We start from the raw sequence: 22,588 nt of genomic DNA, 5'->3' as shown, positions 1-22,588 counted from the left end.
AATGTCGCTAAAACCATAATTTTGAAAGGTCCTTCGGCAAGCTGAGCTAAAAGGACATTTCTCTCGAAAAGAGAAAAACTGCATACATGAGGGACTATTGAAGGAAGGATTTTGTGGGCTTTCAATTTTCGCAGTTATTTAATATAATAAGCAAACATCACATAAATAACAGATTACTTTTGTATTGTATTTTTATGATTGTATAATTAAATTCTATGAGAAATTGTTTTTTAAGAAATTCCAATTTTTGATGGAACTATCGATAGTTTCATTCATCGATGGGAGAACAATCGAGTGGAGCCACTATCGATAACATTTAAGTGGCAAGACTAGCGCTGGTAAATCACAGTTATCGATAACGATAGCAGCTTGGCGGATAGTCGAGTTTTAAACAATCATCCACTCCCCATAGTATAATCAAAACATTGTTCAATTCAATGTATCAACTAAATACTAGATAATATATTTGAGCCCAGACGTTATGTATACTCTCATATAAATCTCGTATATTGTCTTACTTTGAACAAGGTTATATCAAAAATAAATGGCGAAACTTAAAAACAAACTGAAAGTCGTTATTCATTCATTCTTAGAGATTCCTAGAGAGAGGTGGTATCAGTTACAATGCAGGACGCAGGACACAGCGGTAGCAGCAACGGTAGCAGCCACCGACTTACAGCATACCAAAGCCCTTCGAGTAATTAATGGCTTTGAGCAGACGCTCCTCTAGCTTCTCTTTGCTGCTATATTCTGGTAATAGTAGAACATTAAAGCAAGTGTGCGATGTGGGCAATCGATCGCTATCTGGTCCATGACGTGTGATCAATAGACGCAAACACTTTAATCCACCGACAGGAACACGCGCCGATCCTGTCGTGAATTCGAGCAACTTGCGTTTGGACTCATTTGGCATACCATGCACAATGCTCCAGAAATCCTGAACTATTTGCGTCTCCTTTGTGTAACCACCCTCGTATTCTGTCGATTGCTCTAGTTCTACAAAGTCAAATTCCTGGCAAACAAAAAAAAAAAAGGAAATACAATGAGATTTAAAAGAAATCGTGGATTTTTAGTGACTGATTACCTGACTACCACAGACAAGCATTTCGATTTCCTCTGGCCGAAAGAGTAATTTTAATGGCGACTCATCTGTTACCATTTCGAAACCTTTACGAAACGAATTAAACTGTTGCTTAATATTCGTATTAAGTAGAAAATCTGCATATAGATTGACAAATAATTTCTTATTATGTTGTCCCACGGTCAAGTCCTTGCCATTTGGGACAAGGTCATGCTCGACCATTTCACCAAATACATTGCTGTAGCTGATGCGGAAAGTCTGATCGAATACCTCTTCCATATCCTGACCCTGATAGTCCAGCATGGACTTTAAACTCTTGTACAACATAGGACTCCAATCGCTCAGATCGTAAAAGGTGCCGCGATAGCCCATTAGCTTACGATAGACGACCATGGGAAAATTCACAGCCAGAATCACATTATTATAGATGGCCAAACCGATGATAATGCCAATTAAAGTAAATTGTGCACCGTTCTCAAATGGTGTGGCATTGAACCTGCATCACACAAATATATCAAATTAAAGGATAAAATAGTACTAAATATTAAGTGTGGCGATATCTTACCACATATTGTTAGTCTCCTCTTGTTGGACAAACATGCCAAAAGCCGGATTGAATATCTCCTCGACAATAAGTTGAAAAAATTCTTTGGATACGCCACCCTCGTCGATGCCCTGCTCACCGACAAATTCCACGACCAATTGTTTTTTTAAATCCTTTGGATTACTCATGGCGACCAATTCCAGCTGGAGAGAGAATAATAGTTAACAATTCGATTCGTACGATTCGTTCCATTATCTATGCTTACCCCAACGAGAGCATCATTGATCAATTGATCCCTACGCACATTTAGTTTGAGATCAGGCCGCGGTGGGGCCACATCCTGATCGCCATCGTGATTTAAATTATGGAATATTGAGTAGAGTGATGAATAACGCTCGCTGTACATACGCATGCGACTGTCATAGTAGAGGGCGTCCACTTTGGTCGCCGGCGTCAAGATAAAGGCATAAAGCATAAAAGAAAAATAATTGCTATGAGTAGTCCCCAGTTCGCTCTCCATTGCCAGAGTCTTGTAGGATAGATAATCCTGATGCATTTGTATTCCATCGCTTAAGGCATCGTTGTAGAATTCCTCCAGGGGCACCAAAGGATTCCGGCAATCTATGCACGACACTTGCAATGCCTTCTCCAATTGATCTTCGGCAAATTTCGGCATATGTGGAGTCACATGTGAGCTGTATATAAAGAAGTCATCCTCAATGGCAGCCATAGCAGCTAATGATGACGACGAAGAGACACCAGCGGCACTTTGCTCCTGACCCACAGCCAATTCCAGCTCATCCAGTTCGAGCGGTAAGCGGCAAGATGGTATCTCTAATTCACTGGCCAATATATTGGCATAGAAAACAATCTGAGGAGCAAGAGAGTGTGAGAAATATATTTCAGTTGAGATCGGTTCGGTTTCTTCATCTCACCTTGAGCACTTTGGTCACACTTATGATATGCTCGTTCTCGCGCACTGCCTCCTCATCGAGTAGGACTTGCAGTGTAATCTGTTGCTGACACGCTGACACCAAAGCCTTCAGTTGATCCGCACAATGTGTGGCCCAAATGCGTGCCAGACGCGCCTGTGACCCGACAGGCAGAACGGCAGCAGCATGACACAGCTTTGGAAGCACACGATCCAAGTATTCCATGTCAGTGACACCGTTTTTAGCTGCAAAAAAAAAAGAAGAGTGCAATTAAAGCTTCAGCATGTCAGCTGTGAGTATAGCTTCAGCCTGCTACTCACTATTGGTGGCCATATCGAAGCAGATAACCAGGCAATGGAGCACTTGCTCCCAATCTGGAGCATAGTGACGCATATAGCGCATACAATCGGCCAATTTCATAACGCTAATCGTTAACTCTTCGGCCAATGAACGGCATGGGGCAGAGAAAAGCAAACGCTGAACTCGGCGCAATCCTTCAAAGTCCACCTGAGTGTCACCGGAGATCGCTGTCTCCGATGGCTTTGGCTGCTGCTGCCCCGCTCCCGCTCCCGCTTGCGCATCCTCCTCCCCCTCAGTTGATGTCTCATCGTCTTGCTTAAGCATGGGCTCATCCTCATCCAAATTGTCTTCGGTTCTCTGTGGTTCCTCTGTGGTCGTCTCTGTATTGATTTCGGTCTGTTCGAGCTGCTGCTCCTGTTCCTGCACCTGCTCCTCCTGCTGTTGTGTACTATCCTCATCTTTGTCGTGCTCTCCCTCCAGAGTACGCAATTGCTCTTTGTTCAGGGCTACCGGAGATTTGGCTAAAAGTTTTTGCAATTCCTTCGATGCTGATGTTGCAGATTCTGCTGGTATGGGAGGAGGCACCTGCTTCTGCTCCTCAATGGGTTTTATAAAGCTTTTGCTCAATCTCTCTATACTAGAGAAGGTATCACTGATCGCCTGGTGTACGCGATCATAGTTATCAGCATCCAATCCTTTCTTATAAAGTGTTTCCAGTACCTGAGCATCTAAGGATTCTACAGGAGCCAATGTAGGCGTCTCTGTGCTTGAGCTAGACGAAGGCTGTGCAGCAGACACAGCTGCCCCCACCGCTCCTGCTGTTGTGGAAGCTGCTGTGAGCTGTGGCAGAGCTCGCTGTGATTGAATGCTATTGGAACTGGCGGAGGTGATTGTGGTGGTGGAACTACGGCTACTGGTGGTGCTTTTGCTGCTGCTGCTACTGCTGCTGTTGCTGCTATCATTTGGTGACAACATATCCACATCCTGTTGCTGTGGACTGTAAGATAAGGTTATGTTTTACATTCCAGAATCATCCAAGACGAATTTAAGCTCTAACCTGTTAGTGGGTTCGCTTGAACTGCTACTAGTGCTAGTAGCTGAGGAGGACTGAGTAGAGATCTCACAGAGCTGGGCATCTTGGGAGAACAGCTGTAGGGCCCTGGCGGCCACTTCATTTGGAGTCATTTGCGCCACTTTTCCACTGGAGGCGCAATTGGCATTGGTGCAATGGGCATTACCGCAGCCGGTTTGCAATTGATGAAAGTAACGGTGAATCAGGCTGCGCACCGCCGAGCGTTTCATTTCGGGCGTGGCTCTTTGCTCTGCAACGCCTTCCGCAACAAATGCAGAAGAAGATGATGTGGAGGCGCTAAAATAAAATAGAGAATAGAATTTTCGTTTGCTCTCGACATTGTTTCGAATAACTCACCTTGGCGGCGCCTTCTGTTCTTGATCATCCCCTCCGCCACTCATTTGGGTACCTGTTTTGAGACCACCAAATAAATAAGAACCTTCTCGTAGCTGGCTTCGGTGATTGGCTCTCCCTCTGCCACCTTATTTTTTTTTTTTTGTGTTTGCTGCGCCGATGTCAAGTTTCCTTTGTTGTGCCAAAAATGCGTGGCGAAAAAAGGGTGCAAAAAATCGATGTTCAATGTTTTCTCTCCCCTCCTCTTCTCTATATATTTTTCGCTCTACACCGCTCACAGCTGCTGCTCCTTGCTTACCGTTCCTATGTTGTTATTAGCTTATCTTCGGTTTTATTGTTGGCTTACCGCTCATTCGCTTTTTCTTCTAAACACGTATCTTTTTTAAAAATATTTTTTACTGAATTTTACTTTTATTCATAACAAGAATTTGATTTCATTTGAGTTGACTTGAAAAACACAAATGTGTTGTTTATCAAATAAAGCAAAATATTGAAAAATCATCCGTATGTGTGAACTAGGGTCACACTCTAGAATAACTTTTGTCGTTTATAGCACTGGCAACTAGATTCAGTATCGATATAGACAAGTAAAAAATTTAAAAAATTGATTGAAAAAACTTTATATTATTATTAGTGTTTGATCTAAAACAGGTTTTGATAAACACTTTAGGCAGATTTATATAGGAATTATTGTGTAATAATTTTACATTGCATGCCGAAAGTTGTAATCAATTTGGTAAGCGTTAAGATTTGTTTAAATAGCCTTAAATAAATTAATTTTTAGCTAATTTGCGTTGGAAATGTTAATAAAAAAAATGTTTTGTGTTAACATTTTACGAATTTTGTCGATCTCCTAAGAATAGTTTTTTTCAGTGCATTTTGTGCTTTCTTACAGTGCTGCAAATGGTTTTTAGTTTTTAGTCATACACTTGTCGATAAGTCGACGGGACGGTCTTATCAGCTGTCGTCGTATTTTCCACTTTTCCTGCCAAAATAGTAATAAAAGTTTCCCCTGTTTCTTTTTGGCCTCAAAAGATTAAGATACCTCGGAATGTTCAATATAAAGTGAGCTCTGGGTGAAGTGCACCCCGTATTCCACACATCATATCATAATAATTATACGTGCAAGTGCTAGAATCCAAGGCAAATGACAGAAAAGGAGAAGGAAAAGGTTGAGGTGCAGCTGCAGCTGTGCATTCGTGGAAATGTGAGTTGGCAGCAGCTGCCCGTTCACTTGCGTTCCATGCTGAACAACAACCAGCGCGACTATGAGAAATATGTGTTCAACTATAGTTTGAAGAACCAGCTACGATTTCGTGGTAATCTGGCCTCGAAGGTATTCCGGCAGGAGCAGCGCTATTACGAACTGCTTATCCAGAAGAATATCAATGGACTGGGAGTCTTTCCTTATCATCTTGCCGATATAGTTACAAAGGGGCTGCGCGTGACGCCATTCAATTACTATTTGGATGTGCTCAGTCAGTTGCTGCGTAGCGACAAAAGCTACGATACCTTGCCCAATTTCACGGCCGCCGATTGTCTACGTGTCCTGGGCATTGGCCGGAATGAGTATTTGGCTCTAATCAGTGATCTAAAGACGCATACAACGCGCTCCATACTGTTTAGTGCTAAGCCAAATCCTTTGGATTTTCTGCCACGTTTTCCCGTTCATGTGCACATCGAACCCTGGTGGCGGCTGGACATTGGCTATGTCCTGGAGACGGATATACGTTACCTATTGCCAGCCGAACGCAGTTTGATTGATGATTTAATTGATTTCGGTGCCCAACCGGCTGGCAAATGTGAATATCAAGTCGTTCAGAGTCTCTACCGCAAAGGATTGATCTATTTGGATGTACCCATCTCTGGCGAGGATCGCATTTGCATACCACCCTTGAGAAATTTTGTGATGAATCGTGTGAGCGGTGACTATTTTGAGAATTTGCTATACAAGATTTTTGTTAGTGCCGATGAGCACATGACCATAGCGGAATTGGCCCAAATGTTGCAGTTAGAGCTCGATATGGTCAAGCAGGCTGTGTCATTTATATGTCGTCTGGGATTTGCTCAGCGCAAGGACGAACTAACACCGGCTAGTGGACAGGGTGGGCAACAGGCGCAGCCACAGGATCACGCCAGTTGGGCGGACTATAAGCGACAACAAGTGCCAGAGACACCACAGATAACGCCATTGAATTATAATAATTTTGATTTCGAACAGCCGAGCCCAAGTCCCAAGACCCCGCAAAAGGGCGAGAGGGAAAGGGACAAGGATAAGGATAGTAGTTCCATAGGCTATCTCTCCTCGGATGGCAATACAAGTGACTTTAGCTTTGCCCACATGAATGTGACGCCACCCTCAATAGCAAATCCTCAAACCAGTGATGATCAGGAAGAGCTAGTTGAAGTAGTTGCTGCTCCTGTGGCTGCTGCTGCTGCTCCACCCAAAAGTGGCAAACGTGTAGGCTTTCTATTCGATTCCACACTTACTGCATTCCTTATGATGGGCAATCTCTCGCCTGGTCTTAAAAATCATGCCGTAACCATGTTCGAGGTGGGTAAACTGTGTGAGGAGAGCATGGATAGCTTTCTGGCCGAATTGGAGCAGGTTTCACTGCTGGATGCCGAGGGCGAAGGTGATGTTTCACGTTATTTTGCTCATGCCGTCATCTTGAGATCGACCATATGCTCGCTCCGTCATATCCTATCCGGTGGCCTTGATCTCTTGCGTCTGGAGTGCCTCGAGGGATTGGACAGACAGACACGGGATCGTGTCTTGGAAAAGAAATATAAATTCATCATTTCGGCCTCTCCGCTAACCGCGCAATTGACTCATACATTTAGCATTCCATTTTTTGGCCAGTTTCTACGCAGTTCCGATGTGGCACCCATGTGGAGTAAACTCTTTTACAATCATATCACGGGTAAGTGACATCAAACGCCAAACGCGTTCCATTCCATAATCATTATCACTGTCATGCTCTTCCTCTTCCATCCCTGCCAGGCTATGGTCCACCCAGTTTGTTGTTGTGCCGTGGAACTGTTTTAAAATCACTGCCACGCCTCTTTCTGGGCTATGGCAAACTGCTGGTCAATATCCTACATTCCGACTCATATGTACTCAGTTCGGAAAACTTTCGCAATCTGAACGATCAGCTGAAGAATGGATGCATTCTGCTCCAAGGCTATGGCATACGTGCTCCCGGTCAACTGCAATACGAATCGTTTCCGTTCTCCACATCCAAGGATGAGCGTCAGGCCAAATGGACGGGGCACAGGGCCGTGCAAAAGTTGTCGGAATTGATTGACTTGCGTCATCAATGCGGTTACATAACATTCCTTAACACGGGCGTCGATGATCTCGGATGCGAGGACTATGAACTGGAGGTGCATTTGAAATTGCCGCAGGGGGGTAAAAAGCAAAAACAGCATCAGCAGCAGCAGCAGATCACCAGCAAATTGAATCATGTGCCAAATAATCAAGAGAAGGGACAACAACAACAACAGCAACAACAACTCAAGAGTCCCGATGAGAATCATTTTGCCACCACGCCAGATCATGGACCGGCCAACGAGTATACTTCAGACGATTGCAATCAAGTGCTGGCCAGCGAATTGGCCAAATGCAGTGGCCGCACTGGTGACTTGGTATCCCAGAATTCAGTAGAGATACCGTTAGCCAGGACCTTGATCGAGCACGACGAGGACGAGGAGGAGGAGACTGCCGAGGAGTGGACCTTGCTGGATGTTAGCTTTGGTGTTCCCCTCTTCGATGTGGACACAAATACACGGATCTGTGAGCATTTGGTGCGTGATTTGTGCACGGATAACAATCTGGAGAGTCTTGTTCATGCCGCCCAACAGACGCAAACGCTGTTCCTTGAGTTTGTGCGTCAGTGTCTGTACTTTGAGAATGATCCATCGATGCCAGTGCAATTGAATGAACCACTTCAGGCGGCACGTCCCTTGCCCCATCCGCGCATCAATCTGGCATTCGAGAATGGACGCGTTGGCTATTGGAATGGACGCTGAAAGATTTTTACTACAACAACATTCCCCCCAATCCCCCTCCCCGCACTAATAGAAAAAAAAATCCCTATTAACTGCAGAGTATTCGTTTACCCTTTCCCCCAGACAACCAATAATCCTTTTCAAAGTCCTTGTACAGTTTTGAGTCCCCTCCCTCATATATAAATGCTTTATACATACATAGCTATATCTATATATATATAGATAAATCTTAGTCAGCGATATCGCCTGAATGTATTTTTATTATTTTTTTATTAGTTTTGTAAGATGCGCGTTTCGGCAATATGCCATTCAGAGAGAGGCATACAAACCATATATGTATATATATACTATATATATATATATATCACACATATATATAATATATATGAAATTATTAACATATATAGTAAATATATAATTGTATTATCTGAATAAAATGCAATTTTAAAACCTTCCATGTGAAATCCATTCGTCTTCTCTGTAATATGAACGAAATCTAGACCTCAATTCGTATGATTTGAGAGTTTGCCCGATATCTGCCATATGTGACTTTCAAAATCTTGGGATTTATTAATTGAAACTTTTGAATTGGTCGAATCATTGGGAAACTCATTGTTAAAATACGCTGAATATTGACAAAGACTGAACATTATACCTATATATAAAACAAAAACAGAAAGAACAATTTCGACTTAGTGTTAATTTGATCAATAATTTAATACTTAATCGTTTTCTTTATATGATTTGGTTCTCTTTCAATTCCATTCAGTCGAGCATTGAGTGAGTAACGACTCGACGACAGCGAATATATTCATTAAATTGATTTCATTTTTCAATCGCATTTATTTGATTTATGAGAAAACTCTCTCTCTCTAGGATCGATTAATTTACATTCACTGGGAACATTTTTTAACAAACGATTTTTATTCATAACAATTTGATTTTGCATTAAAAGTTTACAACAGCGGAAAATGAATGGTCCAAAAACAATATTTTAATTTAAATTCTTTTGTTTTTAGAAAATCCATAGAGTCTTGATCAATCCGGAGTAGGACCTCCTCATTGTCACAAATATAGGTAATCGCCTTTTCCTTGTAATCTTCGGAGGTGGGCAGTAGCGTCTTCCGCTGCAACACACACCATTTGCCTGTGTGCAGACCCGAATTTTGGAGTTCTAGCAGTTGGAAAACACTGGCCAATGGCTTATTTTTGACAACTTTTGGCAAAACGATGCTACAGTCAATGAGATTGAAATGTTCCACAAAGGATGAGGACTTATAGCTGCTTAGAGAGCTTAGACTGCGGGTTACCCATTCGAAGGTATCCTTGTTGGCGCATGTCAACCACAATTTGTCATCGAATTTGTCCACCGAGTGCTTCTCATTGAACTGAAAGCGATTACAATTCTGAGAGGTCTCGAACAGGGTATAGAAATAGTTGAGTAGGCCACTGAAATCCTTATCGGGCAAATCTGTGCTGATGACCAGCATGAGATGACGATGTTCTGGATCGACACATACATAAGGAGGCGGCAACGGCGTCGAAGACGACAACGGGGAGAACGTCGGCTCATTGGACTTGGAGCACTTCTCTGGTGACTTTTTGGGACATTCGATAACCTTGGCGCATGTCGCCTGAATTTGTGGCTTGGGATCTTCCGATAATGCATTGCAAACCCTAAAGGTGGAATGCAGAAAACTATAAATAACAATTATATTGGAATCTTATGCGAGGAAAGTGACCTTTTGGATGAGGTCGAATCTTGGGTAAACTTTCGTTTACGCTTTATTGAGATTCCCGAACCGCTTTCATCGCTGGCAGATCCTTCGAGGCTATCAGAACTGTCGGAAGTGCTGCTGCTACTAGAACACGTCGATGGGCAAGAGTCAGTGTCCAGAGTTTCAATATATTGAGGCACCTGATCAATGGGTGGCAATTTACGTGGTTTTCCATTGTCACCCTCGACCTGATCGAAGAAATTCCCCTGTATATTACCTTCAATCTCGTTGTAAAACTGCAGGAAGCAAATGAATTTGTTGTTACTATATAGGGATATAGCGGCGCCATTGATCCCAATTCCACTGTCATTTACGGCGGGAGTCTTCGATATTGTATCATTCGGCTGCACCATAGAAGAGAGCACAACACTATTCTCCAGCGATGTGGACAAAGTGTGAATCTCTTGGCAATCCGCCGGTATATCAATGATTGACTCCATTTTGATTTTCAAATCATGAATTGTGGCATTGTCTTCCAATGAGAAGAAATTCGGCTTAATGGAAAGATAATATGGGTATTAAATGTAGGATGGTTATGGGCTTATTCCTAATTGACTTACCTTGCCACAGCCTGGCTCAAATTTGATTTTGACAAACATTTTCACTTAATCTGCTTTAAATTTGAGATTGAGCTTGGCTCTGCCAGTTTTTTTGAACGGGACTTTCGCGCTTGAAACGCTTAGCAACACTACATTGTACTGCCAGATGGCAGCACCGTGGCTAGTTTCATTGCCAGATATATGCGAGTGGTTGTGTTGCCAGATGTGGGGAAACTAAATATCCGGTAGCACAAAACACTGACTAACAACCAACACCAACAAAGACAAGGACTCGAGAGGATCATTAAAATTAACACAGACTATCCAAAACAAGCGCGCACACACACACACAATGCCAAGGAATGGCGAGGACGGCAATGTGGGTAGCGGAGCCGCTGCCAGCACCAGCAGCGATGGATGCATTTATCCCGATAGCGAAATTATGGGCGTGGGAGTTGCATTCAATGTCCGCTATACGGGCTGTGTTGAGGTCAAGACCTCAATGAAATCGCTGGACTTTGAGACGCGCACAATGTTGGCACGGTAAGACGGCATCCCCCTCGTCTCCCCCTCTGTGTGAAGTGTTTTATCATTGCTCTTGTTTTTTTGTACCACTCAGGGAATGCATCAATCGAGTATGCGAAGCTGCTGGCCTTAAGTCGGCAAGCAAGAGGCGATTGGATAAGAAGTTATGTACCTTTATATCGGATCGACCCAGCATGAAACACGCTGGCACCAACATCATCATTAACGTCTCCAGCCGCGCCCTAACGTTGAGTAATGTAGAAACGGGTGAGGTCATTGCCAATCACAACATGCCAAGGATAAGCTTTGCATCGGGCGGTGATAACGACACTCTCGATTTCCTGGCTTACATAGCCAAAAATGAGGATGAGTGGCGGGCATGCTATGTCCTCGAATGCGCCGGCGGACAAAGTGAGGATCTAATTGTAACCATTGGCAAGGCATTCGTTTTGCGTTTCAATGCACTGAGCCGTCTCACCGACGCAGGGGCCGCTGGCAATGATAATATCAATCAAAGTTGCAAAGAAAATGTCAAAGAGTATTATAATGATTTACCGAACAAGCTGCCACCGGAAGTGCCCAACACCAACAGCCAGCAGCAGCAGCAGCTGGAGACGCAACAACAGCAGCAGCCTCTGCATCCACATGCCCCTCGAGTGGCCCAACTGAATCTAAAGAAGCCGCGCGATCGTTTGAGCAGTAATCTCATAGACCTCAACTCACCGCCTCCCGATCAAACAACAAACAAACTTTCCCTGGGCAACTTTGATCCCTTGCAACAGGCGATTACAGCAGGCAATTCCTCCTCCACAGTCACATCCACATCATCACTATTGGCTTCCGGAGCAAACTCCTCTGCCCCTCTCTCCCACATACGAGATGTCTTCGACGGTCCTCAGTGTCCGTTAACTGCCGAAATATGGTTTCATGCCTCCATATCACGACCCATAGCAGAAAGGCGTTTACAGCAGGACGGTGACTTCTTGGTCCGTGAGTCTCAGGGCAAACGCGGACAATATGTCCTAACTGGCCTCGAGGGTAAGACACCCAAACATCTGTTACTCATCGACCCTGAGGGTGTTGTCCGTACCAAAGATCGTATATTCGATAGCATTAGCCATTTGATCAATTATCATTATGCACATGCTCTGCCCATCATATCAGAGGATTCGGAGCTGGTCTTGCGTAATCCAGTGCGTCGCCCACAACAGGATCAACAGCAGCAGCACCAACAACAGCAACAAGCTGTGGCAACTTAAATTGCATATAGAATAAAAAAACTCGGCTTGAAGGAGAACTTACAACGAGCGAGCTAGCGAACAAGAGAGAGAGAGAGCGAGCGAGAGAGAACGAGAATAAGACGAACTAAAATCAAGTACGCTGGGATTAGTTTTTAAGTATCCTATCGATTTCTGGATTTTTCTCACTAAGTTCTCTCACAAACATACAAAGAATTCTTCATATACATAAACAACAAATCTATATACATACATACATACATATATATATATAAATTATATACATACATAACATGTATTTGTGTACACACTTTCTAGATTGTAATGTGTTGCACACTCCTAGAGAATATCTTTTATATATCGTCGTACCATACACAAAATACCATTTATTTATGGTTTATACATACAAACAAATATTTATTTATATATATGTGCATGTGTCTACAGTATTTTTCATTCGAATGAAAATAAAAGTATACAAACAAATCCCCAAAAACAAAATATTACTTAAAATGTATCCATTGATACTTCTGTATGGTCAATTTCCTTATCCAACAGATCGACTTCGAAGAGCCTCAATTTGGGTAATTTACATTTTTGAAACGATTTTTACTTGAACAGCAAGAGAAACATTTACATTGTACAAGAGTTTTAATCAGTTTTGTCTGAAAAATGCTGTTGTGATGGTAACAGACTTATCTGTGATCAAAGTAGACAATCTATTCATTAGATTTGGATTGATCTTACAGAATTAATACATTCAATAGATTTAGTACATATAAACAAAAACATATCGCATTTCATGATAATATATACGGTCAATACCTATAAATAAAGCCATTGAAAAACCGATTCCAAATAGAGGCAAGATATTGACACAATATATATAAAAGTGATCTCAGACTTTATCTCTCCATGCATAGATAGATTTAGATAGACATATGCATATTAAAACAAAATTTAAAAAAAAAAAAAACACAATTATCCAGATTTCGTTTACACTTTCACACACACATATTCTTTATTGTGCTTCCAGGGAAAAACAGAAAAAAAATTTATCTTTTATAAGAGACATCATTTCCACTTCACTTCTGGTTAGAATAGTTGAGGATTCTAATTGCGACGTCCAAAGTTGTTGGTGTTGGGCTGAGTCAACTGCAGACCACGAATGTTGTGGAAGTCCAACAGCTTCAACATCTCCTTGGTATCGGGATCAACCTCGATGATGTCCTGCTCCAGAGCGGAAACGGCGGGCACGTAGTTATCACGACGCTCGCGCTCCTCCTCCTGCAGTTTGATGGAAATACCACGCACCTGGGAGTGACGCAGACGGCCCATCAAATGGGTAACATAACTGAAAGTAAAGGTGTATACATATATATATGAATATATAGTAACTTTGTCTCACACACAAACACACACTCCAATAGAACTTACCCGGCAATCTTGTTGCGCAGGGGCTTGGTGGGAATGATAGCAACCTCCTCGCAGATGCGCTTGTTGGTGTGGAAGTCCAATGTGAGACGTGTGTAGTACTTCTCAATGATGACCTTGGCGGCCTTCTTTACTGTCTTGGTTCTGACGCGACCCTGTTAAATAAAATGGGGAAATTTACATATTAGTTAAAATCATCACACCAAAAATGTGCATTCGCCATGCGAATCAACATAAATGTTCAACATTGAGGTTAGGTTGAGACAAAACACCATCGGATTTCATTCGAAACTGCATTTATTTCATGTTTCCAACAATCAGCTTAATGATTGTGTCATGTTTACAGTCACTACTTACCATTTTCAATCAATTTACACTTTAATTTTAATCAAAAATTAAAGCAGACCAGCAAAAAAACAACGTGTCGGGACAACGCTCCACGGAAAAAGAACTAGGGACGGCAAAAGAACTGGCGATGGCAAAAATCGAAATTATCGATTTCATCTCTAAAAACTTGTCATCGCCTTTGGAAGTGCTAAGGCTGAGTAAAAAGTGCTAAGGTCTGAGTCGAGCCAAAGCACACCAACCAATGAGTCGAACCAAAGCGCTCCAACGTCGAACCAAGAGTCGAACAAATTTGAAACCTTTAAACTGTCGAAGTGCTAAGGTCTTACTAAAAAGTGCTAATGTCTGAGTTGAAAGTCCTAAGATCTGAGCCGGAAGTCCTAAGGTTAGGGTATTTGGGGAGGTTTGACTTTTGCTAGTCTGGTATTCAAAAATGTAGTAAGCAATTCTTAGACTTAATGTATAAATATTTGTATAATTTTATTAAAGAAATCTAGACTTTTAGACTATTAATTGTAATTAATTTCAAACAATTTCATTATGGTTTTTATTTCACAAATCAACCAAGAATATGGAAATTGTATCTCAAAATTAGTATTAAATATTAAACGATAAAGCAAAATTTTGTTGGCCAAAGGGAAGAAAATGTTATTAGCTTAAGAAACTCAAAAAGAAGTCATAAAAATAACAATAGAAATAAGCTAATTGTTATTTAAAATGTTGAATTATTTTTCCCAAAACATGTTGAAAATAAATCTAACATCAATAAGTAGGTCCACGGTAGGGTATCGCGGGGAGTTTTGACTCTTTGACTCTATTTAAATGATATTTCGGCGCCTTTTCGTTGGATTTATTAGGTTTTGGTTGTCATACGCAACCAAATTGCAGGCAATCAATAAATAAAAAACAATGCATATCCAATTGGAAAGTGGAACATGCAAAGGAACGAGGATGGAGCTGCTGGTGGAGCTACAAATGATCAGCAACAGCAATTGAAATGCTCGATCGATGCCAACTCTGGCACTGATTTTCAAATCAATTTAAATGAATTTCTAGAATTTTTGAAACTTTCTTGTCATGTTAACGATATGATAGCCAAGGCAGATATGGGCAAGTCACACACAAGGGAGCCAATACCACCCATGGAGGGAGCCGGAGGCGGTGGTAATCAGGCCAAACGGCAGACAAAGCGCGAAGAGTTTGATTTTGATACATTGGCCGAGAATCATTTGGTCAACGAGCTGTTGGGCCTCAAGAGGCTCAAACATCATCGACATTCCACCACCACCAGCACCACCACGAACACCACCACCACCACCAATACTAATACCACTAGCAGCATCACTGCCACCACAAGCTCCAGTCGTGATGAGAGTAGAACCAACTTGCTATTGGCTAGCAATGAGACCAAATCTCTCCGTTCTGGTCCAGGACACGTGCATGGCGGAGGGGGACGTGGACGTCACGATTCGTTAGCCACCTATAGGGGCTTACATCCCAAACTAAGTGAACAATTGGACGCGGTTATTAATGAGGGAGTACTCGATTCGGTTCTTTCGTTCATTTGTCCAGTGCCCGTGCCCGTTCCCATGGCCACCAATGCTAGAAATAAACCCAAACAGCAGCAGCAGCAGCAGCAACAACAACAACAGCAGCATATGACGCCAGCGGCAAAAGAAATCTTAACACTGCCCACGAATCCAACTCCAGCTCCAGCTATAGGGGCTGCCAAATCCATGACCGATATGTCTTCCTATGGCAATTCATCGTTACCCGTGACGACATCGGCACCAGTCCTCCAGCAGCAGCAGGTGACTGAAATGGATGGCATTGCATCGTCCTCCGCATCCAACAATTTGATGCGTGCCATGGTCAAAGAGCCAAGCACGAGCAAGGGATCAATCAATACCACGGGACGCCGCAAATCTCTTCTTTTGGTCAAGGATAGCAAACATTTGCGTCAGGAGAAGAGGGAGTAAGTGTAATCCTTTCCACCCATCCTTGGAACTTCTCCTAATCCACCATCTCTTTTTTCTCTCTGTCCTAGGCCCGAGGTGGTGATCCATGTCTGCGATGAGGTGAAGAACACCTCACGTGACTTCACCTGCCCGCAGAGTTTGTTGGTCAGCAAAATGGGTTATTTTGCCGATGTGACAGCTGGCCAGCGGCTCGAAGAGATGGACATATCGGTGCATTGTGACATTCTGATCTTTGACTGGCTCATGAAATGGATCAAGCACAGTGCCCAGAGTCAGGAATTACCGAATCCCAGTCAGACAAGCAATCACGCCTCATCGGGCCCCCAACTGGATGGCAATAATGTTGTCCCCATATTGGTCTCGGCGAGTTTTCTGCAAATGGAACCCCTGTTGCTGGAATGCCTTACCTTTTGCCACGCCCATCTCAGCGAGGTGGTGCGCACCTCGACCAATCTGTCGTGCTTGAACGATGCCCTGGTTACCCGTCTAGCTGCCATGTTCACCAATCTGGAGCTGGAAATAGTGCGCGACAAGAAGGAGAGGGTGACGCCACGTCTCTGGACCAAGTTGATACAGAGTTTGAGTGAGCCGGAGCCGGAGGCTCTTCGTGGCCACTTCTACAGTATGTCCGGTTTGTTTCGTTGCATACGATGCTTCAGTTGTGTGACCAATACCATGAAGTCCTACATGAATTGCACGCCCAGCAACATACGCCTGAATCGTTGGGGACAGCTGATGAGTGGTATGTCCTTGAGATGATTTCCATGGTGGGGTCGACTCATGTATGTTACTTTCGCAGGTCATGTGCGGGATCCCAATTGGGATCTCAATATCTATATAATGCAATTGTTCAAGGAGTTGAAGTCGTGGCGCAAGGTCTATTGGAAGCTATGGGGCCATTGCCACTATCTCTATTGTTGCACCTGTGAGGCACATTTTCCGGTCTACCAGATGAACTGGTGTCGCTACCATCCGGAGGCGCCGAATTTCTTGGGACCAGTGGGCAATGCCGGTCCAGCGGGCCGTTACGCCTGTTGTGGCCAGCAGGCATTTAGATATGAGACTCTGCCGGGACCCAATGTACGTACTCCAAGTGTTTCGCCCTTCCAATTTAAAATCTTAATCCCTCTCCCAAAAAGGGTTGTCAATTCCGTGAGCACAGTGTTCTGGTGGAGACCGATCGAGAACGTGCCATATTGGCTATAGCTCAGCTTGTAGCTGAGAATTTTGCACTGTGCGAATTGCCACCGTTGCGCATCCAAGAGTTGGCCGCCGCCGGTGAGATAAATCCCAGTTGGCAGGGCATCTCATTGACGCCTCAACGTTGCCGGCAAGGCCTATTGCCACAACTCTGCATGGACAGTGGGTTTGAATCAGATTCTCGATCTAGAAAGTTATCTAGTCTTCCATTTTGCAGTGACCAATCACAGGGTGAGCCGACGAATGCGCGGATCTCGCTACCAAATCGATACTAGCACGGACTCGGAGACGACATCAACAAGCGAGGAAGATGCCCGTTCGTTGCGACCCAGAATGCGCAATGCCATGAATCATAATGATGATGATGATTCCAGCGAATCAAGCGATGGCTGTGAATCGGAGCATCATCATCGTCCGCCGCCTAGGAAAACACGTGGCAAGAAAGGACGAAAAAGGTTGGTCCCTCCATCCTGACTTAGCTGGCGCTCTTGAATCTTCTGTTTCTCTGCTTTGTAGGCCCACCGAAGTGTCGGGAAGATTCTGGTCGGGTGAGTTGTCGGCCCGCAGCAATCAGGATCATCAGCGCGATTTTGAGGAGAAGATTATGAAACAGGTGGCCACCTATGTGACCAAAAAAACCGGATCCGATCAGTCTCTAGTCCAGAATGCTAAGCCCCTGGGTGGCACCTACGTGCGTCTCGAGACCGAGTGGAAAGAGATGCTGAAACAGCGTCATAGTAACCACAATTTGCCCAACAACTCCACTGGGCTGGCCGGTGGCGGACCAGGAGGGGCTGCCGGCGGAGGCAGTGGTGCTGCCGGCGGCGGCAATGCAGGCAGCATTTTAAGCAGCAGCAGCAACACCCTAATGAGCGGTTCTATGCCCTTAGGGGGCATGGCCGGTTGTGGCGGCACCACCCTTGGCTCCAGTGCCCCTCTAATGTCCAAGCAAAGGCACAAGTAAATGGTTACTCCCTCGTTTTACCTAGCTAAATACACAGAATGTAGTGAGAAAACATCGAAATGTTTGTAGGCACAAATTTTTAGTCGAAATGTTCTAGTCAAATTTAATTAAAAAAACACATGTAATAAACCCTTTTCGTCTAGCTTTCTCTTAAGGGGGGAGGGAGTAGGAGGCAGACCTAAAGCAAAGCATTCTGAGGTACCAGAAACCAACATTAATTTTCAATTCTTCCAACAGTTTTGGCTATGAAAGAAATGTTCAAAAGGATCAATCAATATCTGCGCTACAAAGAAAGTCGTCTTGGTTTATGGTCTTTTGTATAAAAAAATTCTTAATATTATGTTTGACTTAAGCTTACAAAAATATTACAAATTTTACATGCAAATCCTCGTTTAAAAGGCTTAAAAAATGGTACAAAAATGTAAATCATTTTCATTATTTTATTATGCACTTTGTTTCTTGTTTTTCATTTTATATATTTTGTTTTCTTCTTTTTTTTTTTTTGTTTTTTTTTTCTTCTTTTGTATTTAAATATTATGTGTTAACTTAACGCAATTTACAAAGAGTTAATTTTAATTTATTTATTTATTATTATAGATGATTTGAAAAATCATTATTTTTTTTTCTCTTTCCTTTTTTCAACTAAAATGCATCGACGATGTAAAAAAAATTTTTAAATAAAATAATAATAATGAAGAGAGAGAGGGAGAGAGAACCCTGAGGATTCTTTTCACTCATCATCGATTGATTGAATATAAAAAAGGGCCTTGGGCTCAACCTGTAGCAGGAAATTAACATTATTGATAATTTTTTACGCGTTTTTTTCTCACAAAGAACAAAAAATTTTAACAGAAAAGTACGATACACATAAGAATACAGAATGAAACAAATAATCGACATACAATTTATTACAATCCTTTTTTGTGTTTTTACCGAAAAGGAAAGAAGTGTAAGAGTGAGGGGGAGGGAGGAAAATCGGGGGGAATCGCAGCGATTCTGATTATACGTGCATGTAGATAGTTTGTGCCCGCTCTCGCTCTCGCTCTCTCTCTCACACTCACACTCACACTCTGTTGTATTGCGCCATTCTCCGTCAGTCTCAAGTGTAAACTTTGCACTTTTTTTGGATTTCTTCTGTTTTGCCAAATTCAAACTGATTCTACCGAGATTGATTTTGAATTGAGACTGGCCTAACGATAAAAATTTTGCTTTTTTGTGGGTTGTTTCGTTAAGCAAGCTAACTAAACAGGCACTCTGTGGCCTTCTCCAAATTCCAGTTCTCTTTGGATAGAATGGCTCTGGCATCATGCTCATCAATGCCCATATCCTTAAGACGTTGAATTTTTGAATCACAATCGGGAAATGTATGCGGACCACCGGCATAGGCATTTGTCCAGTGTTTGGCAGTTAACAAGAAGAAATCATGCTTATCCTTGAATTGATGGGCCACCACGGCATCCTGTGGATCATCAGGTTCGGCAGCGGCCAGCAATGCCTGCAGGGATAATAACACAGTGCGCAATGTCATTGCAGCGGCCCAATTATCCTTGAGTATATCCAAGCAAATGGCGCCGGTGACCGATGATATATTTGGGTGCCAAATGCGTGTTATAAAGCGAACCTTAAGTAGACGTAAAACAAGTTAGAAAGATCATTTCAAGCTTATTTAAAACTAGAATGAATCTTCAATCGCAATTGTTGGTGACTTTTGCCGTTAGACAGACAGCAACAACTGTTAGATGAAATCGGAACCCCATTATCATTTTTTTTCTTGTCTTGATTGAGGTTAAAACCCGATCGATATCGAATATCGGTTCTCTGCGGGGAACTTTAGCCTACCTTTGGTGGATTGAATGGATATGTCTCCGGCACTTTGATCTCCAAAACAAATTTGCCTCCCTCATATGGTGTATCCGGTGGTCCCGCTATTTCGCCGCGCAGCTCTGTCCAGCTATCATTGACCAGTTCAATTTTTATGGAGCATTGGACTATCTAAGGAATATAATCAAGAATTAATATCAGAAATATTTGTGGGTTGGAACGCACAAATTTCTGTGTGATCCTACCAATTTTGGTTGTTATTTTGCACTAACTTATTCTGGGAGACTCACCTCTTCGCTGCGCATTACTTCCTTAAATTCGCGCTTAATACGTGATACAGCCATATTCGCCATGATGTTTTTTTTTGTTTGTCGGTGTTGTCCTTTCTGTACTGGATTCTATTTTACTAATAATTTTTTTGTGCCGTTTTCCGGATGCCGTGTCTTTTTTGGCCTTTCTTTCCCTAGCGTTGCGTAAAATTCTCCTTTCTTCTTTTTGTTTGTGTTGTTGTGTTTGTTGGAGAGGCGTTTTGTGCGAGCGTGTGTGTCTGTGTGTGTGTTTGTTTCTTGTGTGTTATTTCTCACACATTGAAGTGTATTGGTTTTTATAAAAAAAAGTGTTAAATAAATATCTAGTATGACATGAAATGAAAATGTAAACTACTATGTGATTTAGAAAACTTAAATTTAAACTATTTGCTTCTTGTGTTTAATTTACTCCCAAAACGTCAAAAAAACAAGGGAGCTGCTGCTGTTCCCAGTGTTGATTAGTTTGGCTATTTTCCCGTCAATTTGGCCACTCTAGCCGATTTAGCCATAATCGTTTTTCATTTTTATCGAAAAGCAATCGATTGGGCGTCTTATTTGAAATTACAATTTTTTTCCCCCATAATTTTCTTTCGAATTTGCATTTACAATTAAATGGCCTTTTCTAAAATCATGAAATTATAAAAGCAAACATTGTTAATCAAATTAAATTCAAAGAGTTCGATTTATCAAAAGATTCAAGTTTAAATTATTAAATTAGAATCAATAATTACAAACATAAATGTCTTTGCTTTTTTTTGTTATATTGTTTATGTTTACTTGGTTTCTCTGATTAAATGGCCATGGAACTACATATCAATTGCCCACACACACACAGACAGATCAATTTGAACTTGTTGGACAGAAAACCTCTACCCAAATACCTTTTATCAATTAGCCGCAATATACAAAGATAAATACATACGGCAGCTCTCAAAAGTAATTGACATTAGAGAATATGTAACTTTATTTAAATGAAATTTGAATAAATCTTCAAGTATGGATTAAGCAAACCCCATAGTAATGATATAGATCGAAACCTTTAATGGATGTACGAACCTTTAACTAAGCAACTGTATGCGTGCATATGTATGTATATGTATTTATGTACATATGTATATACAGACAGACATATCGTACCATTTCATATCATTTCAGTTATTTGGTACAGACTGAAGGTTATTTTCCATTGCTACTCTGATCTTGAGCCCTAGAACAACCGACACTTCTTTCGACCTTAGTTACGTGGTTCTTATTACGCCTTAATGTTTGGGTCTCTGGGTTTGTTTTATTTTCGTTTTGTTCCAATGGGAGGGTGAGTGTGGGGGGAGAGGGGATTGAAATTTGAAACTCGTTTTCAGTTGATATATATAATAATAAATATTATTGAAAAAGGTCTCCTAGCACAAATGTCTATACATATGAGTGGGTTGGTTTTTGTCTGCTTGGCAACAGCTTTGAAAAAACAAAAACAAATAGACTTGGTTAATTATGCTGCTAGGTGGCCGATCACACAACTATACATACATTCATATCCATATGAGTGGGATATGTACAGATATCTACATATACATATACATATGGATGTATTTATGTATGTATTTATACGCACACGCACGATTCCCATTTTATTGCCTTTCAGTTCACGTTTTTTGTGCGAAATGGCAAATTATAAAATAATAGTTGGCTGCCGCAGTTTCTACACTCTTTGCCAAATCCACTTTTCCTACTTTTTTCGCATTCCATTTTTACGTACAAAAAAAATTTCATAGACTTTGTAAGATCCCTAAAACCTTTCAAATTAAACTGCAGACCAGGAACTTGCCACAGTAAACATATGTATGTACCTATACCAAAAGGGTATGGGTAGCCAAAAAACAAAAATAAAGACAGAAACAAAGCCAATTAAAAAAAACGTGTCCGAAATTTTGCACTCTCTCTCGCTCCCTCTCTCTCTCCCTTCTCTATAGCTTTGTTTCGGTATCTCTCTCTATAGTTTTGGCTCTTCTTTTTGGACTTTAAGATCTGGCTTCATGTGTAACAAGACACCCAATGAACATTTTGTCAATCCGGGTAATCAATGACCAAAAAAAAGTCCTTTGAAAAACTTTCTAAACAACGATCACAGCATATTTATGTTGTTAGCGCCTAAAGCTAGGCAACACT

The 22,588-nt window shown here is 42.0% G+C and overlaps 7 protein-coding genes across 7 annotated transcripts; 3 read left to right on the top strand and 4 right to left on the bottom strand.

The window, feature by feature from the left end:
* Nucleotides 1–484: 484 nt before the first annotated feature.
* LOC6639616 (ubiquitin-protein ligase E3A) lies at nt 485–4,689 on the bottom strand. Its single transcript, XM_002062449.4, has 8 exons — nt 4,287–4,689; nt 3,915–4,226; nt 2,878–3,854; nt 2,561–2,802; nt 1,891–2,496; nt 1,647–1,828; nt 1,085–1,577; nt 485–1,012 (listed from the first exon to the last, which is right to left on the bottom strand). Exons 1-8 carry the CDS (start codon nt 4,328–4,330, stop codon nt 674–676), a joined length of 3,195 nt encoding a protein of 1,064 aa, XP_002062485.1. The 5' UTR covers nt 4,331–4,689; the 3' UTR covers nt 485–673.
* Nucleotides 4,690–5,217: 528 nt separating this feature from the next.
* Nucleotides 5,218–8,758, top strand: LOC6639617 (protein FAM91A1). The gene is made up of 2 exons (XM_002062450.4): nt 5,218–7,207; nt 7,288–8,758. The coding sequence occupies exons 1-2, from the start codon at nt 5,431–5,433 to the stop codon at nt 8,313–8,315; spliced, it is 2,805 nt and encodes a 934-aa protein (XP_002062486.1). The 5' UTR covers nt 5,218–5,430; the 3' UTR covers nt 8,316–8,758.
* A 400-nt stretch (nt 8,759–9,158) lies between these two features.
* On the bottom strand, nt 9,159–10,775 carry LOC6639618. The gene is made up of 3 exons (XM_002062451.3): nt 10,633–10,775; nt 10,037–10,566; nt 9,159–9,971 (listed from the first exon to the last, which is right to left on the bottom strand). The coding sequence occupies exons 1-3, from the start codon at nt 10,669–10,671 to the stop codon at nt 9,251–9,253; spliced, it is 1,290 nt and encodes a 429-aa protein (XP_002062487.2). The 5' UTR covers nt 10,672–10,775; the 3' UTR covers nt 9,159–9,250.
* Nucleotides 10,776–10,843: 68 nt separating this feature from the next.
* Nucleotides 10,844–12,860, top strand: LOC6639528 (SHC-transforming protein 1). Its single transcript, XM_002062453.4, is given in 3 exon segments — nt 10,844–11,154; nt 11,231–12,353; nt 12,356–12,860. Coding segments are annotated over 3 exon segments (1,365 nt in total). The 5' UTR covers nt 10,844–10,963; the 3' UTR covers nt 12,407–12,860.
* A 129-nt stretch (nt 12,861–12,989) lies between these two features.
* Nucleotides 12,990–14,266, bottom strand: LOC6639529 (40S ribosomal protein S17). The gene is made up of 3 exons (XM_002062454.4): nt 14,166–14,266; nt 13,812–13,963; nt 12,990–13,728 (listed from the first exon to the last, which is right to left on the bottom strand). Exons 1-3 carry the CDS (start codon nt 14,166–14,168, stop codon nt 13,488–13,490), a joined length of 396 nt encoding a protein of 131 aa, XP_002062490.2. The 5' UTR covers nt 14,169–14,266; the 3' UTR covers nt 12,990–13,487.
* Nucleotides 14,267–15,164: 898 nt separating this feature from the next.
* Nucleotides 15,165–18,430, top strand: LOC6639530 (SANT and BTB domain regulator of class switch recombination). Its single transcript, XM_023179807.2, has 6 exons — nt 15,165–16,128; nt 16,201–16,874; nt 16,932–17,212; nt 17,272–17,494; nt 17,550–17,787; nt 17,849–18,430. The coding sequence occupies exons 1-6, from the start codon at nt 15,242–15,244 to the stop codon at nt 18,294–18,296; spliced, it is 2,751 nt and encodes a 916-aa protein (XP_023035575.1). The 5' UTR covers nt 15,165–15,241; the 3' UTR covers nt 18,297–18,430.
* A 756-nt stretch (nt 18,431–19,186) lies between these two features.
* Nucleotides 19,187–20,861, bottom strand: LOC6639531 (ubiquitin-conjugating enzyme E2-22 kDa). The gene is made up of 3 exons (XM_002062456.4): nt 20,408–20,861; nt 20,136–20,288; nt 19,187–19,917 (listed from the first exon to the last, which is right to left on the bottom strand). Exons 1-3 carry the CDS (start codon nt 20,468–20,470, stop codon nt 19,534–19,536), a joined length of 600 nt encoding a protein of 199 aa, XP_002062492.1. The 5' UTR covers nt 20,471–20,861; the 3' UTR covers nt 19,187–19,533.
* Nucleotides 20,862–22,588: the final 1,727 nt, after the last annotated feature.

This window comes from Drosophila willistoni (genome assembly GCF_018902025.1).
Source record: "Drosophila willistoni isolate 14030-0811.24 chromosome XR unlocalized genomic scaffold, UCI_dwil_1.1 Seg144, whole genome shotgun sequence".
Taxonomy (NCBI): domain Eukaryota; kingdom Metazoa; phylum Arthropoda; class Insecta; order Diptera; family Drosophilidae; genus Drosophila; species Drosophila willistoni.
Note: the sequence above shows the minus strand (reverse complement) of the source record. Positions and strands in the feature narration are given on the sequence as shown.

Bases quoted from the DNA above. Each gene is read 5' to 3' on its own strand.
- LOC6639616 (XM_002062449.4), bottom strand. From the start codon at position 4,330: ATGAGTGGCGGAGGGGATGATCAAGAACAGAAGGCGCCGCCAAG. The intron at 3,855-3,914 runs GTTAGAGCTTAA...CTTATCTTACAG, and splicing joins TCAAGCGAACCCACTAACAG to TCCACAGCAACAGGATGTGG. The intron at 2,803-2,877 runs GTGAGTAGCAGG...TTTTTTTTGCAG, and splicing joins CTTCGATATGGCCACCAATA to CTAAAAACGGTGTCACTGAC.
- LOC6639617 (XM_002062450.4), top strand. From the start codon at position 5,431: ATGACAGAAAAGGAGAAGGAAAAGGTTGAGGTGCAGCTGCAGCTGTGC. The intron at 7,208-7,287 runs GTAAGTGACATC...CATCCCTGCCAG, and splicing joins CTTTTACAATCATATCACGG to GCTATGGTCCACCCAGTTTG.
- LOC6639618 (XM_002062451.3), bottom strand. From the start codon at position 10,671: ATGTTTGTCAAAATCAAATTTGAGCCAGGCTGTGGCAAG. The intron at 10,567-10,632 runs GTAAGTCAATTA...CTTTCCATTAAG, and splicing joins TTGAGCCAGGCTGTGGCAAG to CCGAATTTCTTCTCATTGGA. The intron at 9,972-10,036 runs GTCACTTTCCTC...TTCCACCTTTAG, and splicing joins GATTCGACCTCATCCAAAAG to GGTTTGCAATGCATTATCGG.
- LOC6639529 (XM_002062454.4), bottom strand. The intron at 13,729-13,811 runs GTAAGTTCTATT...CTTTACTTTCAG, and splicing joins CTGCGCAACAAGATTGCCGG to TTATGTTACCCATTTGATGG.
- LOC6639530 (XM_023179807.2), top strand. From the start codon at position 15,242: ATGATAGCCAAGGCAGATATGGGCAAGTCACACACAAGGGAGCCAATA. The intron at 16,875-16,931 runs GTATGTCCTTGA...TTACTTTCGCAG, and splicing joins TTGGGGACAGCTGATGAGTG to GTCATGTGCGGGATCCCAAT. The intron at 17,213-17,271 runs GTACGTACTCCA...TCTCCCAAAAAG, and splicing joins AGACTCTGCCGGGACCCAAT to GGTTGTCAATTCCGTGAGCA.
- LOC6639531 (XM_002062456.4), bottom strand. From the start codon at position 20,470: ATGGCGAATATGGCTGTATCACGTATTAAGCGCGAATTTAAGGAAGTA. The intron at 20,289-20,407 runs GTGAGTCTCCCA...TATATTCCTTAG, and splicing joins AAGTAATGCGCAGCGAAGAG to ATAGTCCAATGCTCCATAAA. The intron at 19,918-20,135 runs GTAGGCTAAAGT...CGTCTACTTAAG, and splicing joins ATCCATTCAATCCACCAAAG to GTTCGCTTTATAACACGCAT.